The sequence below is a fragment of the Scomber japonicus genome, chromosome 10 (assembly GCF_027409825.1).
Source record: "Scomber japonicus isolate fScoJap1 chromosome 10, fScoJap1.pri, whole genome shotgun sequence".
NCBI lineage: Eukaryota > Metazoa > Chordata > Actinopteri > Scombriformes > Scombridae > Scomber > Scomber japonicus.
This window is the reverse complement of record NC_070587.1, coordinates 19,808,311-19,832,723: the sequence shown is the minus strand read 5'-3', so window position 1 is coordinate 19,832,723 and position 24,413 is coordinate 19,808,311. Positions and strand designations below refer to the sequence as shown.

Sequence of the window (24,413 nt, the reverse complement as noted above, 5' to 3'; positions counted from 1 at the left end):
GAACAACAAGAGGTCTGGGACATGACAATACACAGTTCCATCAGTAAAAGAAGAAAAACAAAATCATAAGTACAGTTCAGTGTTCAAATTGTCTGGAAAGAACAAAAGGTTATAGTTACTGAAGGTCTACAGTATATAATTATAACAATCCCATTTGTGCCAGTATGCATCCCCCTCCTCCTTTTGGAGCCAAAGAGTGAAAGTCATCTTCTCCATTAGGCGGATAGTATTAGCCTTTTTATTACCTTGTCTTACTACAGACAGGCTTCTAATGCTATTGATGAATGATTTCTGGTGTTCTGGCAAATTTGTGTTGTGTTGGAGAGCTGCAGCCACGCAATGAAAAGTTTTTATTCCATAGTGAGGCATCTGACGAGTCAACATTTAATCCTAACCCTAAACCCTCAGAATAACTGACTTTGGGGGAAAAACAAGTACATCATCTCTCAGTCTCGCCTCTGGATAAACAGCAAGATGAAAGAGAAACAGCCAAGTTGAACATTTTTCAGTAAATATTTCTCTGACAAAGCTTTAGTAGCTGTGTGTGTGTATGTATGACTAATAGTGGCTCCTCGGGGCTGCCTCCATCAGAGAAGGAAAGTTTATATTTCTGTATGAATTCAGTCATATTTTTTACCTAGTCTTCTTCTAAATCCACAATTGATACATGACTGGCTAATCCACCACAGAGGAAACAAGCTCAAGAGCTCAGCGGACCAAATGATGATGGATTATTCTGCTGTTTATGCTGCCATAGACACATACAAGTGCCACAAATTATAGCGTGCATTTCTATATCAAACTAACACTCGCGCTGCACTCAGAGACAGCAGCCTCGTTGCCCTCTGGGTTCCAAATCAGATAAGTGTCACCGTGCATTGGGTTGAAAATCCATACTTATAGGAGTTATTTTAGTGACACTGGGCCCTTTGTTCCTCTGTAATAACTATGCAGCTCTGACAACAGGCCACTGTTTGAGCCAATATTAGCATGCAGATTCTCTGGTGTAGTGCTACACCATTTCTGCCAGTACAGTGTGTATATTGTTTTGCAGGCAGGAATGCACTGGATGTCCTCTGCTGTGGGAGCTGGCCAGCTTAACGGATAGCTGTCAAAGTAGATGCTAGGGGAACAGCTGTAGTTCCATCTCATTGGATGTAATGTGTTGGAACATGTGGCATTTGTTTTAACATAATTGAACTGAAAAATGAACCTTGAGATTGTAGGGAGATGGGGTTAATGCACTGTGCATGGTTGACTCTGTTACAATGGTGCCGCACGCATATTTTCTGTTAATTTGAACATTAGTTCTAGCAGAAATGACTCATGTAGAATTATTGGACCTGCTCGTAATTAAATACATCAAGTGTTTGTGTTAGTGCTCTAATGCATGGTGTTCTAATCAGATTTAGCAGAGATTCACCTGCTACAGCAATGTTTTGCCCTAAAAAAGGTCTGCACCTCAGAAAACAGAAGATGGTGAAATTGCTTAGGAGTGTAATGAACAATCTTCCATTGCTTGTGCCTTTAGTGTCACATTTCCACCTTTTCCTGTTCATCGGGTAAGGTTCATCCCAGTTCAAATGTGAAATGTTAGCCCCGCTGGTATCTGCTGCAGCAGGAAGGGCACGGTCTTGTCAAAAGAGCCCATTGTGCTGCTGCGGTTTGTTGTGTGCCATGCAGGCCCAAACCCATAGATGACCCTTGTTGTTTCTGCGCAGGCCTGGGTGAGGCAGATGCGAACCAGAACAATGGCTGCGTCTCGGAGAAGCCGGTGGTGACTGACTCCACAGGCGCTGAGGGCCCCCACCAACCCTGGGACCCTGCCAGCACAGCTGACCCTGACGCCGCCACACCACGCCCCCACCTGGTCCGCCTCTTCTCCCGAGATGCCCCGGGCCGAGAGGACAACACCTTCAAAGACCGACCCTCTGAATCGGACGAGTTGCAGACCATCCACGAGCACAGCGGAGCGGCTTCAGAGTGCGGGTCGGACATCCCCGAACAGGACCTAGAGTAGGCTAGCTTTTATCCCTCCCTCTCCTCTCTTTTCTCTTTTCCCTCCTCTGTCTTCAAGTCTCTCATTTAAGAGGAGACAAGAACCCCACATTTGACCAATTCAAATATACTACCAAACTACTACTACTTCTACAACCATGGCATCCGCAAGCAGCTCTGCACAGGCCGCCTTCGGGCTGGGCCGGAGGAAGAAGAACCCCGGCCTCCTGGATCAGATTGGAAAGTTCTTTGGAGGGGACAAAAAGAGGAAGAGCAAGGTGAGGAAGGATGGAGGGTCAAGGTAAAAAAAACCCTGACCCTCCTCAAGTATCTCAGTTCATTCTGCTGATTCACTCCTAGAACCACTTTTTTATTTCTCATTCTTTAACAGATAAGAATATTTGTCATAGTCATGTGTTTTATTGTTGTTTTTATGGTGAACCAAAGTCTGACATTGTCTTAATTTTAACATTAACTGGCATAATAGGTTATGAATTAACAGTGGATAATGACTTTGGCTGGGGTTTGTTTTATTTTTTATTGTTTATTATAAAGACGCTGTGACTTTGAATCATTTAAGAGTAAATTTCCGTATTGTTCTGTTTTTTTTTCTTTTATTTGAATGGTACTGACATGAGTAGCATTATTCTATTTGGTTCAATTCAATATATCTGTTGTAGGTGAGATATAGTCATAAGTGAATGGTGGATGTGTTCACTCTTTGCTGTTGTTATGCAGTGTGGTTATAGGAACATTTGTCAAACTGGAGTTGAGAACAGCTGTGTTTCAGTTCATCTACATCCCTAAATAATGATGATGATGATGATGATGATGTGAAAGAAGGGGTATTTCATGCCTGCATCATTACGATGTAATACTGGTACATTATTTTGACTTTTTTAGGGCATTAGGTACTCTGCAGAGAGTGACTTTCTTAGATTTCTCTGTCTCTGGGCTAATGTTTAAACATCTGGGAGAAATCAGCCATATGGAGGTGCTCCACTACTGTTTGCATGCATGGTACAGCAATTTGCTAAGTCACTTTCAAAGTTAATGATGACTTTATGGTATGTAATGTAAAATAAATATTTTAACATGCAATGATATATTAGAGTAGGAGCATATTATCATCCCTGCTTTGGGAATATATACAAAAGTCTATAAAGTAAGAACAGACTTAAGTGATTATTTTAGCCTGCGTTGCTACTTAATTACCCTGCACTCAAGTGTTGTCAAGATACCAGAATTTTGACCATCAGCAACTTAATTTGACACTCAGCCTTACAGATGAGGCACACGTTGTCAAAAAACGAAATGAATAATGTTGGTTTAGTGCCTGTTATTGGTTCCATGTGGAGCTCATGGCACCGGTTTGTCCACCATTTAAGGCAGACTGGGATCCAGTTCCAGACATGATGGACTGCTTGGCACAGTTGCCACGGCTATTAGGAATCCAGACAGCAGTTCTGTTGGTTCCACTCCTTTTCAGTTCATGGGCCATGTGTTCAGTGATGCCCTCTGGAGGGTGGTGATAAACTGGAGTTTCAGCTTGCGAAACACTTGGCACAGTGATTTTTGGTTATCCTGACAACACTGCTGCAAAGTACTGACGCTAAATGCTAAAGCCTATTGTAAATCTGTCAGAAAGAGGAGATGCTGCTGTATACCTTCCAGCAAGAGTCATGGCTGTTGATTCAGACACTTGTTTTTATAAACCATGGACATTAATGATAATGGCTTTTAAAGGAGAGCTATGGTACAGTTAAGAAATTCCTTTGGGTGAAAATATCCTCTCTGGTTATAAGCTTTTTTCCAGCTCCTCTAACCCTGTGCTTATCAGAGTGCTTTGGAAAGTTAATTGCAGAGAAATCATTGAACAGCATGAAAATATGCATTTCCCAATGCCTTATGTCAACTATGAAAAGGTTTTGAGTAAAAGATTGAATATGAAAATGATTTTATATATATATATATATGTGTGTGTGCTACAAATCTTTGCTTTAGTTTGTCGTGCTGATCAGATATTGTTTGCCTTGATATAATTATACTCATGAAATGTTCAGGGAAATGTCAACAGAACAAATTTGAAGCTATCATTGAACATAAGGCGAGGGAGCAATTCGCTGCAGTATTTGTTTTTAATTTTTTTTTCTTTCTCTTCATGCCATAAAATGTACATGCTCTCCATATTGATGACAAGTTTACTAAAGAAAAAGTTGTACAAATATATATTTATGTATTCACCGGGGGTTTGCCTTCTAATGATGAGAGCTCACATCTCAAGTAAATGACAGACAGGTCTGCCCCACCTCCGTTGCCTCAAGCAAGAAAAAAAAACAAAAAAAACAAGCTGCACTTTCTGATGCAAACTCTCTCACTTTTTATTCTCATAAAGAATTCAACATGAAGATAGATACTGTTTAGCTTAATTTTTCTGATCCACCCTGCCTGTCTGTGTGCACAGATTCTCCACAGATGTTCATAATGCAGACTTGGACTCAAAGGCAGCAGTATTAGAGGGATATTTGTGTCAGTGTTTTTTTGTTGGGTCTTAATTATGCATGCTTATCTGAGTAACGCTGAATTGTTTTAATATTTGGCAGGTGTGGAGCCATTTGCAAACTGATATCCTGTGCTTTCCTCTTTTTTTTGTCCTTTGTCTGATTTATATACATAACTTTTAATCCAAGCCGGAATAGGGGCTTTGAGAAAATGTTAAGACAGCTGTTTCGGAAGTTGAGAGACAACGCCAAAAAAAAAAAAAACAAACAGACAAACTCCAGTCTCAGGATATGAAATCTGCATATGACTGCTAACAGGTTTTGCATCATTTCAAATTACAGGGATAATCATGCGTTAATTGGAGGGAAAATTAAGTTTGCATGAGCATCAGCTATTAAAGCAGAAATGACAAATAAAGAGGAAAGAGTATTTCAAGTCTTAATTTACATATTAATTTGTTGACTGAGAGATAAGTCGTTTAATTCAGTGCAGGAGTGATATCTGTATATGAATCAGGCTTTAACAGAACAGCTCACAGTTAAAAACCAAAACTCGTGTGATACTGTACTCTAACCCCAGTGTCTTTGATGGAGAGGGGGGGGGTGCCAAACCTCCCTCACATCAGTTTGCTCACCTCAGGTTCACGTGTCTTTGACCCCAGTCGGAGAGTTTGTTTGTTTGCACCAGCAGTGGATCTCTGCTTGATCCCCTGTTTTGTAACGCCTTCAACTTTACAGTGGATACTTGTAACCGTCTGTTGTGAACTGTTGTGACCGCTGACCTGTTCCTAACCTGATCCTGTTCTCAGCTTTTGGATTATTGCTTGATTAAAACTCTTTAACAACACCCTCAGCACTCTCTTTGTTTTGTTTTAATGCGTGTTTGGCTTGATGTCTCTCTTTTTTTGGTTCCCCTTTTGCTGTAAGAATGTGATACACTGTTTTAACTGCTCTGCTAACAACTGGGTAAAGATGCATAGTTAGCCGCTCTGATTTGTTATTACTCAAATTTTTAACTAGTGTTGTAATTTTATTTTTAGAGATGAAGAAAACCAACCACATGTAGAAAACTTTCAGCCTTTATTTATGTAGTGTGCTTGGGCTTGTCTGCAGCCTTCCATATTACAAACTTTAAGACAAATTAATATGTTCCACCAGCACTGGCACAATGGAATATATTAAAGAATGCTATTTCAGTCACACTTAAATGGGTAGAGTGCAAAACAAAATGGGGAGTTATCAGAGAAGGTTTAATGGAAAGCAGAGCTGCTGTTTATCTCTGCTCTGATGAAATGGCAAGAAGAGAGAAACCAAGAAAACACCTCTCACTCTTTTCTGTCTCAGTTTGGCAGGGCAGAATGCCAGGATCACCGCAAACTACGTGCCAAGTGCGGTCTCTGACGCACGCACAAATTGAAATCCATCCATTAAGACTCAGATTGAAGAGGAGCGCTGCCACATTTGAAGCGTATCTTAAGACTTAGCATTGACGTAAATGGCAGCTTGTTGGTGAGAATTAGCTCTGCGACAAAAGAAAAGAGTTCTGAAGAAATTCAGTCAAAACAGGATCATTCGGGTTTATTTCAATGTCTATTTAAGACGCAAGAAAAAACTGTTTATGTTCATAATTTAGTTAACAAAGATGTAAATACAAGCAGGCGAGCTGGCTCAGCAAATTGCTGTTTTAATCCCACAATGCAAACAAACACTTTTTTGGATTTTGCAAAGACATGCAATTTGAATTCAATTTAAAAACAAGCTGTAAAAGATTGATACTGCAGGCTTTGGCAGTCACACATGAAAGAAGACAGTGTGAAGCCTCTGAGTTCAAGAAATTAAAAGTGCACATATGTTTTACTGAATATAACTCTCTCCATGAGTTCTAACAGTGCAGAATATGGCCCTGAATGCCTTCTGAGGGGAACAGTGAGCTGCAGCCATGTTTGTGTAGCTCCACTGCCAGACATACTGCTGTGTTTTTCAGCCACATCGACTAGCCCCACGCTCCCCCTGTTCATGAATCTTAAAGGGTGCAATTGCAGAAAGAAGGGGGTGAAAAAGCAGTCCCAAGAGCTGAATGTAATTATTCTATCTATTCTGCACAGTCTGGTAAATGTGAAGCATCCTGCACAGCTCATAGGTAATGCAGAGAGGAAATGGATAAATGACCACTGGTTCAGTTCTGCAGCTCCTGTCTTTATACATTAATCAGCTTTCTAACAACCACTACGAGGCAGATGGGCTAAGTGAGAGTAAATGAATATTTAAATTGGAGTTGTTTCCTTCTATTCTGTGCTGCAGCTTGATACCTGATTTGTGGAAAATTACTTTTCAGTGTGAAATAAGTGAGCATAGACAGAAAGCTGAAGTATTCCTCCTGAGGGTAATGATGAAATTGTCAGATTTTCCATGCCATGCCTCGGGATTAAATATTAAACATCATCCATTATGGAGTGGATTCTTGGCCAGGCTGTGACCTCTAACCTAAAGGAGGCAGTTGTGGTCATTAATCTGCTCTTTATAAACTGCAGGACACTCATACCTGGTGTGTGTCCTGAATACTAATCTCTCGCTTAGCCTCCCTTATTTCCACCCAGTTTAGATTATGAATCTGGAATACATTGCATATGTGACAGCAGAAACATTGGAGAGACTTGCTAGATAAATAGTTAATAGGAAGATACTTTTTTTTTTGTCATTTAAGGTGTAGCTGAAGCCAGTTAGCTTAGCATTGAAACTGGGAACGCACAGGGAGAAACAGCTAGCCTGGCTCACTACATGATATTGTTAGCTTAAGAGGTGTTGATAGCCTGACTTTCATTGTTGTTTACTAAGATAGTAAACACTATACCTGCTAAACATGTTAGCATTGTCGGCATGGTGGCTCAACTAGAGACTTAGCAATTTGGACAAAGCCTGGCTAGCTATTTTCCCAATCCAGTTATGCTAAGCTAATTGTCTCTTTGCTGTTTCTTTAGGGTATTGAACTTATCTATTTTTGGTATAGTATATTACCTTTATTGATAAAAAAAAATATTTCCTTTAATGTTGATATGTTTGTGTCTAGTCTGCATCCTAAAACAAACCAACTCTTATAGCTAATGTTACATCTGAAAAGTAATTTCCAATTTCTATCTTCTTCAATATACACTCAGCAAGAACTTTATTAGGAACACATATGCAATCCAAATCAACAGCTCTGCTAGGAACTCAATTTATATGAAACCTATATAAGCTAACATGGTTATTACCTGTGCTAGTTCTTCTCTGTTTATTATTGAAGTCATAGTGGGTGATGTTGATCATATTTATACTGAGGAGTTCCTAATATTTTGTTCACCCCATTAACATTCATTGAACCACCTACTACATCCTCAATAATAAATATAAAGGAGAATTAGCACCTTTCTGACAATGTCAAAAAAAAACTGAAGATGTATAAGCTTCATACTACAATTTATAGCAGAGCTGATTGCATTAGCCTATATAACTCAGGTGATCCTAAAATGCTCGGTAAGTGAAACAAAATGATTGTCACTGTAAAGAGACAAAGAAAAGAGCAGCAGCTCAAAGACAAACTCCATCAACAGAAAATCAAAAGAAAAAGTGTCACAATGCTGTTTGATTGACAGACAATCCATTCAAAGCGTGTGTGTGTTGCAGGCACATGAGAAAAAAGCTGTTTGTGTCTCTCTGCACATCCTTTTTTTTTCTCTCTCCCACACACTCACACACACCTGAAACCTTCTCTCTTCAGACATCAAACATGGATCAATGATTGTCACCTATCTGTTCAAAGACACTACTGAAGTGACACGCTAAGAAGAATTTCAAATTACCAACATTCCCGAAACAGCTTTTAAGTCAGCAACAGAAACTTCAATTTAATATTCGCTTAGGTTTGGCAGAACACCTCAGTATCAGGGCTCAAGATTTCCATCATCATTAGCAGCATTCCCTAAACTACTGGAAAGCTCATTTGCATCCCCCCCCAAAAAAATATGTGTAATAGTCACTTGACATTTGAATGCTTAAGTGGAATATTATAAACCACTGTGATAAGTTATTTGTTGTCATCTTGATTTCTTTTTTTTTGAAAAGGGACAGAATAGTGCTTTAAAAAAGGGAAGGAAATACAGAGAGGAGACTCATTCACATCAAAGGGACAACCAGCTGAAATGTAGAATGTACAAGCAGAATTCACAAAGCATTTATTTGATCTTCTCTTTCCCTCTCTCCCCCATCGCTTCCTTTTTTTCCAACCTCCCCAAACAAACGCACGCTGGCGGCCACCGAGGTCACTCTATTTTCTCCTCTCCCTTTCATATCTGCCTCCAGTTCCCATCATTTGCATCATGGCAGAGACAGGCACAGTCAAGCAACAATACATATACACGCACAGAGACACGCACTTACTGAAGAGGGCATCATTAAAGGGTCACTAGTAAAGCACTTTGGGAGAGGCTTCGGGGGAGCTGGAATACACATGCTGACGTCAACAACAGAAAGGTTGGATTCACTGCCATTCAAACATCTGAAATGATCATTCTTGTACACAATGTAAATGTTATTTCCCCAAATGGAACAAAAAAAAAAAACTTTATATAAGCCACGATTATCTGGCTAGGTGTCCATTTGGAGTGGATTTTAATTCTGTATGTGAAGTTTTCTGTCACTGTATTGGTCTATTTGACAGCAAGAGTGACGTACAATGTAACACCTTATATTGTATAAACGGGAGTGGCAGTGAAAGTTTCTCCCTTTTCGGTTAGCTCAAGGTTCTTTGATGTGACATAATGGATGTGAATCATCAGCAGCACCTCCATCCCACCACACACTCACATGTACTGTATAATCACACACACACACACACATTTTCATGTTACATTAATGGGGTCAGAGGAAAGGATGAATGAGATAACATTAACCGAACATACTGCGTGGGTGGAAATTAGTTTTTTTCCCCGTGGGCTGCAGGTGGTTGATGGCGTTAGGTATTAGAGGAATTATACGTTTCACCTTTAATGTCTCTGTTCAGTTTGCATGAGTGGAAGTTTAACACAGGCCTCCAAGTCAGAGGATATCGACCTTCTTAAGCTCTCCTCTTGACATTCCCTTTGTGAAGTCTGACTTTGAAGAACTTTGCTGCATTGATTTGTACTTCGGGATGATAATTAGACTCCTTTGTTGGGATCAAGTCACTGACAATGCTGACATATTCAACTGCTCATTTGTTCCATTTTAATTTATTTTTAATGACTCGCAGCCAAAGGGTTTTTGCCAGTTTTGGATACAGGTTAATGAGGGAGGTGCTGTCGGCGACGTGAGGCTGCTATTAATGACGCTGAGTGCATACATTTCTGTGATTGGATGAAAGTTAACGTGAAGTTCCCCATTGATCTTTAAAGCTCCGACAGATGTCAAATAAAGATGTGAAAACTACCCATCTGCAATGAACAGACATTTGAAATAACCAAGACTGTCATCAAACACATCAAGATGCAAATTACACTAGCCTCCCCCCCACCCCACCCCCTCTAGCTTCCACTGTAATAGTACAGACCACAAGCATTATCTAGACTTAGTTAGAGTTATTTCTTGACCTTGGGTTGGAAAATCTAAGGTCTCAAAGTTTAAAAACCTTTCTGAAGCTTCCATCTGTGCCTCATGGTATTCATCAGCAAATTCTGTAAAAAAAAAAAAAAAAAATTAAAAGATTTAGTATAGTATATACGGTACAGATTAATTCAATACTAAATTAAGCATAGATGTTATTTCAGGTGATTAACCCTGTCTATGCAATGATTTTTAGTTGTAAAGTCTCATCCTTGTTGCTGTGGTAACACATGATGTATAGGCAGGACAGTTCCACTGGCAAGTGAATACATTTGTTTTCTCTTATCATTCATCAGGTAAGTAGACCTGGAGAACAGCGCTCATAAATCTCAAGGAGCCATTTTCTTGATTGCAATGCTTTATAAACAGGATTAATTATATAATTACACCTCACCTCAAAAGATATATAATTGTTTCATGATTATTATTTTAAAACTCCCCCTGACATTTTTAGGCCACATCATTTTGTTTCTATCCCTGATCATGTATCCATGTAACATATATGTCTATTGTTTCTTTCCTTCCATTCCCTTTCTTTTCCTCCTCAGGGATCTTTCCGTGGTGCTCTGTCTCCAGGCCCTCAGAAAGCCTCTGCGACTTCCCCACGCAAGCGCGGCGCAGAGAACGCTGTGGTCCATTTCTTCCGCACGATCGTGAGTAAAGTTTAGATTTAAAACACCCACAGAGTCTATGAACAGATCCTTCAGTGTGCTCCTACAGGGTTGCCATGTGATCCCAGACAGTGCTCTGCCATGTTTTTTCTCTTTGCTTCTTTGTTACCTTTTCTGAATTGTCACTAACTCTGTCAAACCTCTACACTCTCTGTATTAACTCATCTTCAGGTGTCCCCTGCCCCTCCCAAGTCTAGGGTGAGTCTGCTTTATAAAGCTTCTTACACTCACACATAGGAAATACATGAATTCAATTGAAATTGGTGTAATTCTATGTGCATTTAGTTTAAACTAGAGTACAAATACCATTCTTTACTGTTGATATTGACAATTTTCTTTAAAGTCTGTTTTTAGGTTTAGATTCGAAAGTTAGAATAATAAAAATGTAGGAGTACACCTTCATAACTGTAATTCCTAGACCTGTGAAACATTCGAAGTAGATTTTGAATCAAGTCAGATTTTGAATTAGATTTTTCTGAGCATGGGCATGAAATTACAGTAGAATCTGCTGAGGTGAAAGGCTTCCCATTGACAACCAGTTAAAGATCAATAAATGAATAAATACTATCACTTCTGTCATCAAAGGTTGATGCCAATGACTGCCCATCATCTCATTAAGAAGATAGGAAATATTTACCTCTGAAACTCAGCTAGTTCAAATTTGGACAAAGAAAACAAATGTTTACAGTGTTTTTAAAGGTTTATATATTTATCTAATGATAAATACATGAATACAGTGAATTTTAAAAATGTGAACTATATCATCTATGTCTCTAGGCTTTGTTGTATTGTGCTGTTGAATGTCACTAAATGTGTGCCCTTTTCAATGTGAGCATCCACCTTGCTCCTCTCTCCTTCCCCCCCACACACACTTGCCCTCCTTCCCTCTACTCCTCATCTGCTCCTGCCCCCTGTGACCCTGTGACTCCTCCCCCACCCCGGACGGACCCTCCTACCTGCCTCCTCTCCTTCCCATCCTGCCATCTTTGCGCCGAGTAAGACACACATTTCTCTTTGTCCCCCCTCTCCCTTTTTACTTCATGTCCTTGTCTCTTGTTTCTCTACACATCCAGTGGAGAGGACTAGCAGCCAAGATAGGCCTGGTAGGTGGTTTTTGAAAAACTGCAACAACAAAAAAAAACAACACAGAGGTATCATGCCTAATTTAACTCAAGGGCAAGTGAGGTCATCCTCTCAAGCCTCCAAGTGTGACGCCTGTGGCTCTGTTTCCATTTAGCTTCCATCAACCACTTTAGTCGTTATAATCTGTCCATACATCAGTGATAATGTCCTCATTTCCTTCCGCCTTGAGCCCATTTTCAAAGATTTTATTCCCATTTTGTAGCTTTGCAGGCTGACTCATCCATATCATGTGCACATACTGTATATTCATGATAACACAGGCATGATTCTGTTCTTCATTACCCTTGTTTCATTTCATAAAATTCCTCTGTGGCTGGCTGAAGTCAGGCTGCCGTCTGCCTCTTTTGCAGATGTTATCAGCACTTAATTTAAGGTCCTCATGCATGTGTGTGTGTGTGTGTGTGTGTGTGTGTGTGTGTGTGTGTGTGTGTGCTTGTCCTGAATCATGCAGCTGCAGAGAAGTAGTTTCGGATAAAGGGCGAAGTGGCATGGACAAAAGAAACTCTCCTTAGGGACTGTATGCAAATGATTATGGTTTAAATTGGGGTACACGATTAAATACATACCAGTTTAAGATGGTTCCATCATTTTGACATGTTGTAGGGAGTGTGTTCAGTTTGTCTCTAAATCAAAGGAAGAGTTCAGAAACAATATTAATGTTGCCTGGGACAACCTTTTTATTAAGGAGCCTTCCTCACCACTCAAATCATTTTTGAGTGGTGAGAATGAATGAATCTCAATATAAAACATGGCCCCTTTTTCCAGTTCATAGAGTTCTTTTTCATGCATACAGTATTTGATCAGATGCTACTTTTGGTTCATCCAGCCACGTTTTGAAATGTTGACCAGATAAAATAAATTCAGTTCGTTGCATGTAGCAGGAGGAAGTGAATAAATCAGTTTCCTGAATGTCATTAAGACACAACATAAAAACAAAATCTTCAAGAGCTGTCTAGCATTGGTTTTTGCATTGGTTGCCATGTGCCAGTCAGACCTGCACAGGCTGTTTTTTAATGTTAACTTTTTTGCACAGAAATTCCATCAACTCTCTTCTTTTGCATTATAAACATTATTGACAATATATGCAAGGGAGAAACTTTCCCTTTTCATATCAAACTTTGCTGCTTTGTAGCTTTTCTTACTCATGAATAATTCACACAACAATACTTGGATGAACATCTTGCCAAAAATGGAACACAATTATACTGTAGGGCAAAATTGGATTGAATGCAATCAATACCTCGTTCTCTCAGATATTTGGGTTTTTGTAGAGAGCCGCAATCTCTCACGCTCAAAAGCGCACCCTGGAGAAGGAGGTCTCATGTATTCTATTCTCTATTCTCCCTACTCTCAGAATTTTTATCATCCGCCCTCAACTGAATTGAAAATGAATGTAAGGCTCTCTGTAGGAAGGTCAATCACATCTTAATCCCCTGCCACACTTCTGCAGGACACTTCTAACACAATGACTTCTTCTCTTCCTCTACCAGGGCGATCAGAAGTCACAGTCTAAAGCCAAGAAGGCCGGCGCAGGGGAAGGCACCCTGACTAGGATCTTCAAAATGGTAAAAACTACTCATTGGACACTTTATAAGTCATTTCCCAGTAGCTTCTCTTCTCTTACCTGGGAAGTGAAATATATATATCCTTAATCACTTTTTCGCCCTTGTTTTTTCTGCTTCAGTGATGATATCAGCAGCAGAGTGAGTAACTGATACGTGATGGAGGCATACTTGAGTTTAACTCACTCCACATTTGTTCAACATTGATATGCTTAGAAGACATCCTAATCTCATTACTACCGCAGCAGCAGCAGAATAATAAGAGGCTTTTAGAGACAAGATGGATCACCGTGCCTTACGCAAGTGCTGATATAATCATGCTGAAGATGGTAAATCCAGTTCTGATAAGGGTCCAAAGATGCCATACCTAACATACTGTAACAGCTTGATAGGGAAGGGGTGGTTGCTTATGCACAATGTGTTATATACCATTATTATGCAATGTCATCAATCACTTGTCAAGCACGACTTGCTCCTTCAGAAGCTATGAAGGACTCACTGCACAAGTAGCAGAATATTAAGTGTTGATTAGGCACAAATCTACAGCAGCTGTCATTCAGTGGCCAGTGATCTTCTGAAGATCTTTTTGGAATAATTAGGATGTCAGTAAATTACAAGACATTTAGCAGTGATAGCAGGGATCAATAAAATTAAACAAAGCAGCTTTTAATCCATTTTTAATATATTTTTCATCCCTTAAATATCAATCTGTTATCATGTCACTAGCACAGAACATCAGCAGTATAAAGTGACCTTTTAAAAAAAAAGGAAATTAAAAAAAGGAATACAAATATAATATATTATCATATTGTATAATAATCTAATATAAAAATATTGAAAATAGGTTATATAGGCTCCCATGGCTACACCAGTGGTTTATATGAGATGAAAATTAAATGTAACCTTATACTGTAATTGCAAGCTGTTGAAGGATTTAGGATTTAGCATGTAGGTTTAACCCTCCTGTTGTCCTCGAGTCAAGGGAGGAAGGAAGGAAGGGAGGAAGAAGGAAGGAAGGAAGGAAGGAAGGGGGGAAGGAAGAATGCAAGGGAGGAAGAAAGAAGGAAAGGAGGAAGGAAGGAAGGGAGGAAGAAGGAAGGAAAGGGGGAAGGAAGAATGGAAGGGAGGAAGAAAGAAGGAAATGAGAAAGGAAGGATGGAAGAGGGAAGGAAGGATGGATGGAAGGATGGAAGGGAGGAAGATGGAAGGAAAGAAAGGAGGAAAGAAAAGAAGGAAGAGAGGAAGGTAGGAGGGAGGAAGGAAGGAAGGAAGGAACAGACAGGGTCAATTTGACCCAAGAGGACGACACAAGGGTTAAGAGATGTCTAAATTGTGTGTAACTTATCTAGCTCTAATCAATAGTTATATTAAAAATGGATAACATGTATAAGTATAATGTGTAGTAATGAATCCACAGAGAATGATCACCCAACTCTAATAATTATTTGGGTTTTCTGTCATGTGAATTCACTGTCATGCACTCAATGACTCACGACAGCACCAGGCAGCTGTTTCCAGTGAAACTAAAGAAGATAATGGGTTCCAGGTCAAAAAAAGTGTATTTTTTTGTGTGTGTGAAACTGACCTGGGTTCAGTGAGTTTTTGGTTAAAAATTAATTACGCAACATAGTTAAAAAAAAGAAAAGAAAAAAAGAAATCAAGTACCTGTCACAAGTTGAAGCTGAAGTGGACGTTGATAACCTCATTTTGCCTTTTCCACACATGAATATCAAATCTACTGCAGAGCACAGATAGAAGTCATGACACTGTGATCCTGCTGCTGTATGACTAAGTGGAAATTGAATTTCAAACTCCTACACTGAAAGTCTCAGAACATCTAATTTAATACTATGACATTCACTCAACTTTTAGCTTGAGTGGATTCATTAGCCTTTACTTTAGACTACTTTATTCACCACTGCTTGACTTTCTAATTTCTAGAGAAGTTCCTTATTAGTTTATTTGTTTTCATACGTCATGAAAAAGGAGTGGCGGCTTTCACACTCTGCCTGTTTCAAGTTTTAATTAGCTGCTCTCACTGTACCTTAGATTAGTTAGTTTAGCAATTACTGAAGGTGGAGAGAGATCCAAATTTCCCCGGGGCTGCATCCTCATCTGTAGTGGTTAAATTGTTGTCACTAAGCTCCATGAGAGTAAACAGCTCTAGAGATGACGAACTTCTGGGATGCTCCTTTCAAATCTTTTTGCTACGGCCAATTAGCGTTAACTCAGTGCAATTGCACTATCACTTCCGATTCTTTCACACATACATGGGCACCACAGTCCAAATGGAAATGAGCATAAAGCCACACTAACTTTTAATCACTGCTTCACACTTTGTTTCTGTTCATTTTCTGCAATTAATTTCAGATTCCAATCTATTGCTGGGTATTGAGTTTTTGTCCTTTGTGACGGATAATGAATTTCAACTGAAATGGCTGTAAGAATAGCTGAGAACAAAAGCGCAGTCTCCAGCCTTCTTTTTATGAGGAGTAAAAAGCTTCTTACAGTATGGATTATCTTCTTAAGCAATCCGTAAAGATTTGTCTCATTTGTATAATCTTTCTGTCTTTCAAAATCTTCTCGACTTTTTGATTTGAATGAGAGAGCGGGACGGAAAGTACAGTACAGTCTCAGACTACTTTGAGATAAACTCAGGACGTCTAAACTGAAACTTTGTGGACAGAAAAAACAAATGAAAACGAAAGGCTTTGCATCTGAAAGAGAATGACAAGGCTGAAATGTGACAAAGAAAACAGATTTGAAGGATCCGTGAAACAATATGTTATTACATGTGGTCAGAGGATAAGCTGCAACATAATATCCTCTCTAACTTTTTCACTTTACTTCAAGGACAAACACAACCAGACCAACGTGCACAATTATGAACTTCCATGTGCAACGTTAACCATGTATGGAAGCTTGTTGATGCCAGGAAAAGGAAAAAATTGATGAAAACATCACAATGATTAAAATAAAATGACTTATTGTAAATCAAGATTATAAAATACTAAGTCCAGATTCCAAGTCAACAATACAATGAAAACTGATTAAGTCAAAAATTATAAAATAATAAGCAAAGATTGTAAAGACAATATAATGATATGCTAAGAATTTATCTCATAATTTGTATTTTGACTAACTACCTCAGGATTTTGACTCCTCATATTTACGACTTAGTATTTTGTAATTCTGATTTAGGAAGTGAATACTTAGACTTTGTTTCTCCAAATTATCTTAAAAAATGTGTTTTACTGAGCATCTAATCATTTTTTGACTTACTATGAGTAATTTTGTTTTTATCATTCTCAACAGTTCATTTCTTTATTTATTTTGTTCTCCTGGTAGAAGTTAGCTTCCAAAATGATGTATCATTGCAGGACTGAAAACGGCCCACAAGCATATTAACCTGCTTATTTCTCACATTAAAGGACTATTCTGACTTTTTAATGTCAAGGCCTGGTCACGTTACTCAATAGATCTTGTGATTTCCACTGTCAATTATTATCATATATAATCATAATAGTTATATATTACTATACTTGTTTTCACATATGTCAGGCTTGATTAAAGAACTAGTGAAACCTGACAAGCCACAGATTTAAGTTACCCAGACCAAATTTCAAATTGCTGTGTATTCATAATAACCATCATCCATGGTTGAAATTGTAATGTCAGCAGAGATTGCCGACAATGACTTAACATAAGTGTTGGAAAGGCCTTGAGACAGAGCTGTCTCCTGAAGTGATAACTTTCATCTCACACTGGGTGAAAAGACCTACAGGCCAGGCTCTAAAAATATCAGTGTAGTCCTTTCAATGCCGAGTGAGACTTGAGGGGCTGCCATCTCCATATACTCATCAGATATGTCTTGTCTGTTACACAGGGAAGCAGGAGTGCTTCTCCAGCCAAACGCTGAAGTCCCTCTCTACAACCCCTTCCAACAGCACGAGGGCAGATGTTCAAGAACACGGGACTAAAGTGGGGAAAAGGAGGAAGAAAAAGAGGAAATCTTGTCACCCCTTAAACTCACCTTCCCTTCCACCTCTGATAACACTCTAATGATCGCTAAACCCCTCGTCTTCCCTATTACCCACCTATACCCCTTTGGCTGGTAGATAGCGACACAATCTGTTGCCCCCCCCCCCCCTTCCCTTGCATGCATTGTGCCTAGTCTGTGCAGTCATCATCATGGGTGTGAACTGTTTGCTGAAATTGATCCTGAAGCCGCTCACATGTGCAGCCTGAATGACCCCCGGCCCCTGCCATGGCTCTCCATACTTGTGCTTGAGTTTCTGTGGATACGTCTTTGATGGTTTTCTCTAACAAAAAGGTGGTGAAACCGAAGCAGACCCGGAACAGTTGAAGGTTCAGGCCGGTGCAAGTCCGACTGATTTGACCGTAATTGCCGTTTGAAGATTGGTTGAGAAGACCGGGTCAATTTGGTTTCAGTAGAAAGCAATTTTTTTGTCCTTTGTCAAATTGTCTACGTCATTTCCTCTGTCTGTACACCTAAACATGAACCTGTGTTTTAAGTATTGTTTCGTGATATAAAATTAACCGATTTGACATTATTATGAGAGCCATTTTAGTCACGATGTGTTTTCATTCTACCCTTGTGTCGTAGCTGTAGTTAAGTGTCCTGTCATAAATGTGATGTTGATCTATGTTTGTCATTAGGGCCTTAGGCTGGCTGTGGATTTTGTGGTAAACACTGAATTTCTTAACCTTCTAAATCAATTTCTGCAATAGTCACTGAAACAATAGATTAATTTGTCATTTCTAATGTCTTATTTCTTTTTCAGTCCAAGAGATAATGGCATACACTGATTTCCCCCCCATCTATGCGCATGACTAAATTATGTTGTAGTGCACTTTTCCGCCTTTAAAAACAGCCAGACTCTGAATCTGAAGCGTGATGGAGTGATGCAAACACGGCTCCTCCAGCACACTGCCAGTTTCAGATGTTCCCTCTGTGCATTAGTGTAGGTTTCTCCTTTGTCTTCACTGTATTTTGCACAGCACGTACATTGTGTAAAAAAACAACAAAAAAAAACAAGTGCCTGTCCTCCTGATTACCAAAAAAAAAGTGCTGTGCTGGATAATTTCAAAACACAATTTCAAAAAGGTGCTCTGTGACTAACTCTGTAATGACACATTAAAAGGTCTTTTATGAGAATGTGCGATCTGCAAGTTTTCAGAAAAAAACAGTCGGTTGAAGAAAAGAACATCCATCTTCCAAATGTGTTATAAAAGCAGGCATGTGTGTGATCTGTAGCGTTCATCTCTCTCTCTGTGTTTGTGTGCTTGAGCCTCTTGAGTATTGTGTTTTTTTTCTGAATGGATCCTGTGAATGAATGTAAAGACCCTCCTCATTATTGTATGTGTAATAAACATGACCAGCCACTTAACTGAAAATAAAAAATAAAAATTATAAAACCAACTCTACTCTTACCCCTTGTGAAATGTGTGTTTTGTGTGGAGCGGCACGACCAAAAGCAAGTGATGCAACATTTAAAAAAAAACTGAAGTGAATTAAAAAGGATGTTATGGGGTCAGGTCACAGCATCACGGCGGAAAAAAGGGTCTGACACAGTTTCTTTCATAAAGCAGGTATTCATGAGCCATTTGATCATCATTATTCATGCCAAGCTTTCAGAGCTACTCATGACTGGAGTACGTGGGAGCACCATTCAGACTTAAAAAAAAAAAAAAAGAACAAAGGGCAGCTGATGGGGGAACTGGCAATATGAACGCAACACTGATGACACTTCCAGTTCATACTTCCCCCAAAAAGGACACAATATAATTATTTTACCTCATGTAGGCTAAACAAAACATTTTCATTCCTTTTACATAACCTATTCACATGTTCCCACGCAACAATGTTCAGATGCTAACACCTGCCGGGAACCAAGTTAAACTAGTTGGTTAAATCACCCATTGAGTTTGACAGAGGTCTGCAAACTTCCAGGTGTGCAAAGGTGATACAGACATGTCTGCATGGATCCACTGTCAGCTTCTAATTTCTTCTTAAAGTTCCTTGGATATGAAGAACATACCCAATATGTGGGACAAGGACTGATGTCCAGAAACTTTGGTTGACATCCACTCTCATGGGCTCCAGGAATGCCAAATACGACTCTTGCCCTGTGTGATATCAGTGTCATATGAAAAACAACAGCTGAATATGGCTAGTCTGCTGTCAGTATCAGTGTCTCTTAAACTTAAAGTCTGTGTAAAGTAAGAATAAATATGTGTTCTGAGTTTGACAAAGTGTTGTTAACCACCCTGCCAAATTTGAATAATTAAAAAAATCGCCAAATATATGAAATTAGGCTTCAAAGTTATGTAAAACTCAGCCTTTTTCTCTGCTACCAAACGCTGTGGGAGTGCCTGCCGAGTCCGCTGAAACCCCGCCCCCTACCGTCACCTGTCAATCAAAGTCACCACCTCTACCAGAAACATGGATGGTACGTTTGAGAGCTTTCTGCTGCTAACTCAGCTGCTAGCTCGGCGGCTAAAGGCTGATTTATGCTTCTGCATCGGACCGACGGCGTAGCTACATGTAGCTCTCTGCGTCAATGCAGACCCCTACGCCGTAGCCTGACGTGCACCTCCAAAAAATCCTAACTATGCATCACGGCAACGCGGACCACAAGGGCTGTGATTGGTCCGGTCAAAGCATCAGTTCCTCCGGCAGTTGCTTTATTTATTAATAATGAACAAAACGTATGTGTTTTCTGTTATTAGCGCACATAGCGCAATGCTACATGCTACTGTGACCGGAAGATAAACAAGGATACAGATAGAGACTCCTCTGAAACCACATACACATGCACACACCCCCCCTAGCAACACGTTCCCTCAACGCAGAACTTCGAAAGGACAACGACGATGTCGGAGCGACGACGGCGTAGCAACGGCGTCGCTCCGACGCAGAAGCATAAATCAGCCTTTACTCGGCTGCTAACTCAGCGGCTAACTCAGCTAACTAGCTAACTGTAGACTGTAGTAGTAGTAGTGTGGGCTGAATGTATACCTCTACAGCAGCAGGGGCGGGTTTTCAAATCTAAATGGTTGAAATGCTTTTTTAGAAATACATTTATGACCTATTTAATTTGTTTAGAAGAAAATATCTGAATTCACTTTACATGGTCTTTAAAGTGTAGCAAATGACTGTCGAGTATAGGAGGCTGGAAGCTGATTCATGTCTACATAAATCAGCTGTAATTACTAGTTTCACAGGTATGAGTTATTTAAAGAGCTCTGCCAGACATACAATAAATAAAAAATACTCTGGAAACATTTATTATAAAAGTACAACTACCATGCAGGGTGCCAACCTGCTCATCAGGGGGTCGTACTACCATTCACAGATACGTTTGTACGCAATGTACACCTCGTATATTTATACATAGGTGTAGCATACAGTGGCAAATTAACATAACATTGATTCTTTTTTATTATAAAATACTGTAAGTGACTTAGTCTCTGAATCCACAGTGATAGTCTTCCCTGTGTTTGTTGCCTGTGTTTGGGACAATCCCCCACCCTTCCCCATTTTGGACTCTTTGGACACTACCGGCCCTTTCGTTTTTTTTCAATTTTTGCCCGCTTCGGAAAATCCTTCACAATTTTCACACAATGCGTTCACGGTGCTTGCTTTTGCTCATTTTTCATGAAGCCAGCCCCCCTGGCCCCTTTTTAGCACGTTGTGGAACAATCCCCCACCATTGCCATTTATTCATGTATATGTATGAGCAATTGGATACATGAATTTCCTCAAAAAATCTATCTATGTATGTATGTATGTATGTATGTATCTATCTATCTATCTATGGCAAATTCTATCTATCTATCTATCTATCTTTAGAAAAAGGCCCAGCAGAGACTGTACTTCCTCAGGATCCTCAGGAAGGAGAACATCACACAGAGACTGCTGGTGTCCTTCTACCGAGCCTCCATTGAAAGTATTCTGACATACTGTATCTGCATCTGGTACACCAGCTGTACAGCAGCTCAGAGGAAAGCACTCCAGAGGGTCATCACCACCGCCCAGAAGATCATCGGCTGCCCTCTCTCCACACTGGAAGACCTCCACCACTCCCGTTGCCAGAAAAAAGCAGAAAAAAATATCATAAAAGACACTTCACACCCCGGACACTCACTGTTTGAACTGCTGCCATCTGGGAAACGATACAGACTCATGAACACAAGGACAAACAGACTCAAACACAGCTCACAGATTTTACCCAACAGCAATAACCATTCTAAACAAAAACAGGAGCTAATGTGCAATAACAAAAATGATTGTATGTTGATGAATGTTCTTGTAATGTCCGTGTGTTGATGTATGTGTGGAGGGGTGAATGTGTCTAGATATATATTTATTTTATTTTATTTTTATTTAATTTAGTTTATTATTTTTTTACTGGAGAGCACTTTTAATTTCGTTGTACCTGGTGACAATGACAATAAAGATCTATTCTATCTATCTATCCATCTATCCATCCATCCATCCATCATTATACAACAGTCCAGCTGTCCAAAGTGGCACTGCAACTGCAAAGAAATGTTGGAAGTGTATAAATGAAGCAAGTATTTTCCTTCATTTAATGTTGGAATGTTCTCTAGTTGAAGTAATCAAAGTGTCGTTAGACAGTTGTTAGATAAACTACAGCCAGAATGTGTCCAGCTGTGTTTATTAGGGGATGGACGCATAAATCAAAACAACAACCTGGACTTCCACTTTCAGCTTTTATTGGTGCATGGAGGGTTGTTATTGGCCACTAGAAGAGATCAGATCAATATCTTTACAATCTCTAATAATGGATTATTACATGTATCAATAGAATGAGGTTTGGCCTATTTTTTTAAAATATATTAATCATGTTCCTGTTGTTGTGGAAATGTTCTGCTCCATTTTCATTGTATTATGTTGTACTTTATTTGTACTGTTTGTCTTATTTGATGCTTCTGCTATGTTAACTCCTGTTATAGTATGTCATCTGTCCTTCAGTGATTTACTCATTTTTGGCTCAGCTCAAAGGTAAACAAAATCCACTCACCAGCATTTCTGTTTCTTTACCAGGCGCAGTGATTTCCTGTAGTAGGTCTGGACTCTGGACAAAGCCAGGCTGTTTCCCCCTGCACCAGTTTTCTAGTCTTTATGCTAAGATAAGCTAATGACCTGGCTAATGATACACAGTACTGCATGTAAGAATAACAACTTTCAATTATTAGAAAAATTACTTTAATCTTCTTAATTTGTTATGGACAATAGAAAATACAACTGCAAAAAAAGAGAAAAAAACAGCTTATTGTCTGTACATTGGCTTTGCTTCATAACAAACACAACATTATTATCTTATTACATCTTTCCAACTCATTTCATGGCAGTTCATCAGAAAATATATGCAATCTAACTACACTATTTACAAAATGAACTACAGAATAGAAAATGTTGGAGCTGCGAGTGTTAATGATATAACGACAACATGAAACACAATGCTGATAAATGAAACATCATACAGCATCAAATCCAGAGCAGTGTCCTCACAGCTCAACTGCTGTTCTTTACAAACTACTTAAAGGTGCAGTGTATACAATTTAGTGGCATCTAATGGTGAGGTTGCCGATTGCAACCAACTGAAAACCCGCCCCTCGCGCATAGGAAAAACCTGTGGTGGCCTAGAATAACGCAGAAGGCCCTCTATAGTGCCAGTGTTTGGTTTGTCCATTCTAGGCTACTGTAGAAACATGGCGATGCAACATGGAGGGCTTCGTGGAAGAGGACCCGCTCCCTACGTAGATATAAAGGGCTCATTCTAAGGTAACAAAAACACAATGATTATTATATTAAGGTGATTATATAAAAATTTAAACTTATGAATATTATATTACATTTCTGCCAAGTCCGTTCTGCTAAATGCCACTTAAAAGGCACACTGCACCTTTAAGGTGTTGTATTTGAACTAAAACAAACGTAGCAAACTACAAATGCCATTTCACATCAGGTAACGTTAAGACGAAATATGTACAGTATAAATATGTAAAAAAAAATTGATTTTCCGTAAACCAGTGAAAAAAAGCATTCTGCATCATTTGCTGTTACACAGCTGCTTTTGAAGCAATGACAGCAGTACAGTTGGTTGCAGCTCTACATATGTCCCTATGAGCAGACCAGTAATGGAGAGGCAAGACACTTGTTCTCTGGGGAGCTTTTTCGCAGACTCCAGTTCCTCTCTTTCCAATAGCGTCAGTATTAGAGGGACCTGCTATCTCCTGACTGGAGAATTCTCTGGGATGCCTGTGTTTATTGAGCCAAACCTCTCCGGAGGTTATCATATTGATGACAATCAGACAGTAAAAAAACAGATAAATGTCATTAAGCCAATCACAGGGAACCAGACTCCCCTAACTCCACTGCTAATTTGGATAAACAGCAGTGGGCTGCTTCAGCGGTAAAAGCCCTCAGTATACAGCAGAGCAAATTTATGATGTCTCAAACCTTTTTCTAACCAAATAACCCTTTTGAAAGAAGGAGTATGTTTGGCAAAGCTTTGCTGTTTCGCTGTAAAACTTAATCAGTGCTCAGTACACTTTACAGTGATTTTTGACTCTTGGGACTTGTGTGTTTTGTGGTCAGTCAGGGGAAAACGTTATGCCAGTCTCCAGATGACTCAGGAACCACTTCCAGGTCAAGTTCAGGTGTTACATCGACCTGAGAAGCTGCTTCTTCTTGGCTCAGGGACACTTCCTGCATCTGACCTAGAGGTAGAAAACAGGGAATATGAGGAATGAGAAACGCATGATATGATTAACAGCACTTTGTAAACCAGAAGAAAAGCCCATAAACACACATTTACAGAACAGCACCAGTAGCTCTGTTTCTGTGTTCAATTTGCCAGTGGCTGTTA

General features: G+C 39.5%; 3 protein-coding genes across 6 annotated transcripts in view; 2 read left to right on the top strand and 1 right to left on the bottom strand.

The window, feature by feature from the left end:
- mbpb (myelin basic protein b) overlaps nt 1–2,044 on the top strand; it is a 46,588-nt gene extending 44,544 nt beyond the window's left edge. For both annotated transcript variants that reach the window (XM_053327117.1, XM_053327118.1), the window contains one exon: nt 1,722–2,044. In XM_053327117.1, the coding sequence (XP_053183092.1) occupies nt 1,722–2,020 (299 nt within the window). In that variant the 3' untranslated portion in view covers nt 2,021–2,044. The remainder of the gene's footprint in view (nt 1–1,721) is intronic.
- On the top strand, nt 2,024–18,945 carry LOC128366412 (myelin basic protein-like). 2 transcript variants are annotated; one of them, XM_053327119.1, is made up of 5 exons: nt 2,024–2,276; nt 10,664–10,768; nt 10,958–10,984; nt 13,429–13,494; nt 17,378–18,945. In XM_053327119.1, the coding sequence occupies exons 1-5, from the start codon at nt 2,157–2,159 to the stop codon at nt 17,408–17,410; spliced, it is 351 nt and encodes a 116-aa protein (XP_053183094.1). In that variant the 5' UTR covers nt 2,024–2,156; the 3' UTR covers nt 17,411–18,945. The 2 variants fall into 2 exon arrangements, with proteins under 2 accessions (XP_053183094.1, XP_053183096.1); XM_053327121.1 differs by lacking the exon at nt 10,958–10,984 and having other exon boundaries at nt 13,420–13,494.
- A 4,248-nt stretch (nt 18,946–23,193) lies between these two features.
- LOC128366557 (zinc finger protein 236-like) overlaps nt 23,194–24,413 on the bottom strand; it is a 55,548-nt gene continuing 54,328 nt past the window's right edge. For both annotated transcript variants that reach the window (XM_053327294.1, XM_053327295.1), the window contains exon 32: nt 23,194–24,264. In XM_053327294.1, coding sequence (XP_053183269.1) covers nt 24,143–24,264 — 122 coding nt within the window. In that variant the 3' untranslated portion in view covers nt 23,194–24,142. The remainder of the gene's footprint in view (nt 24,265–24,413) is intronic.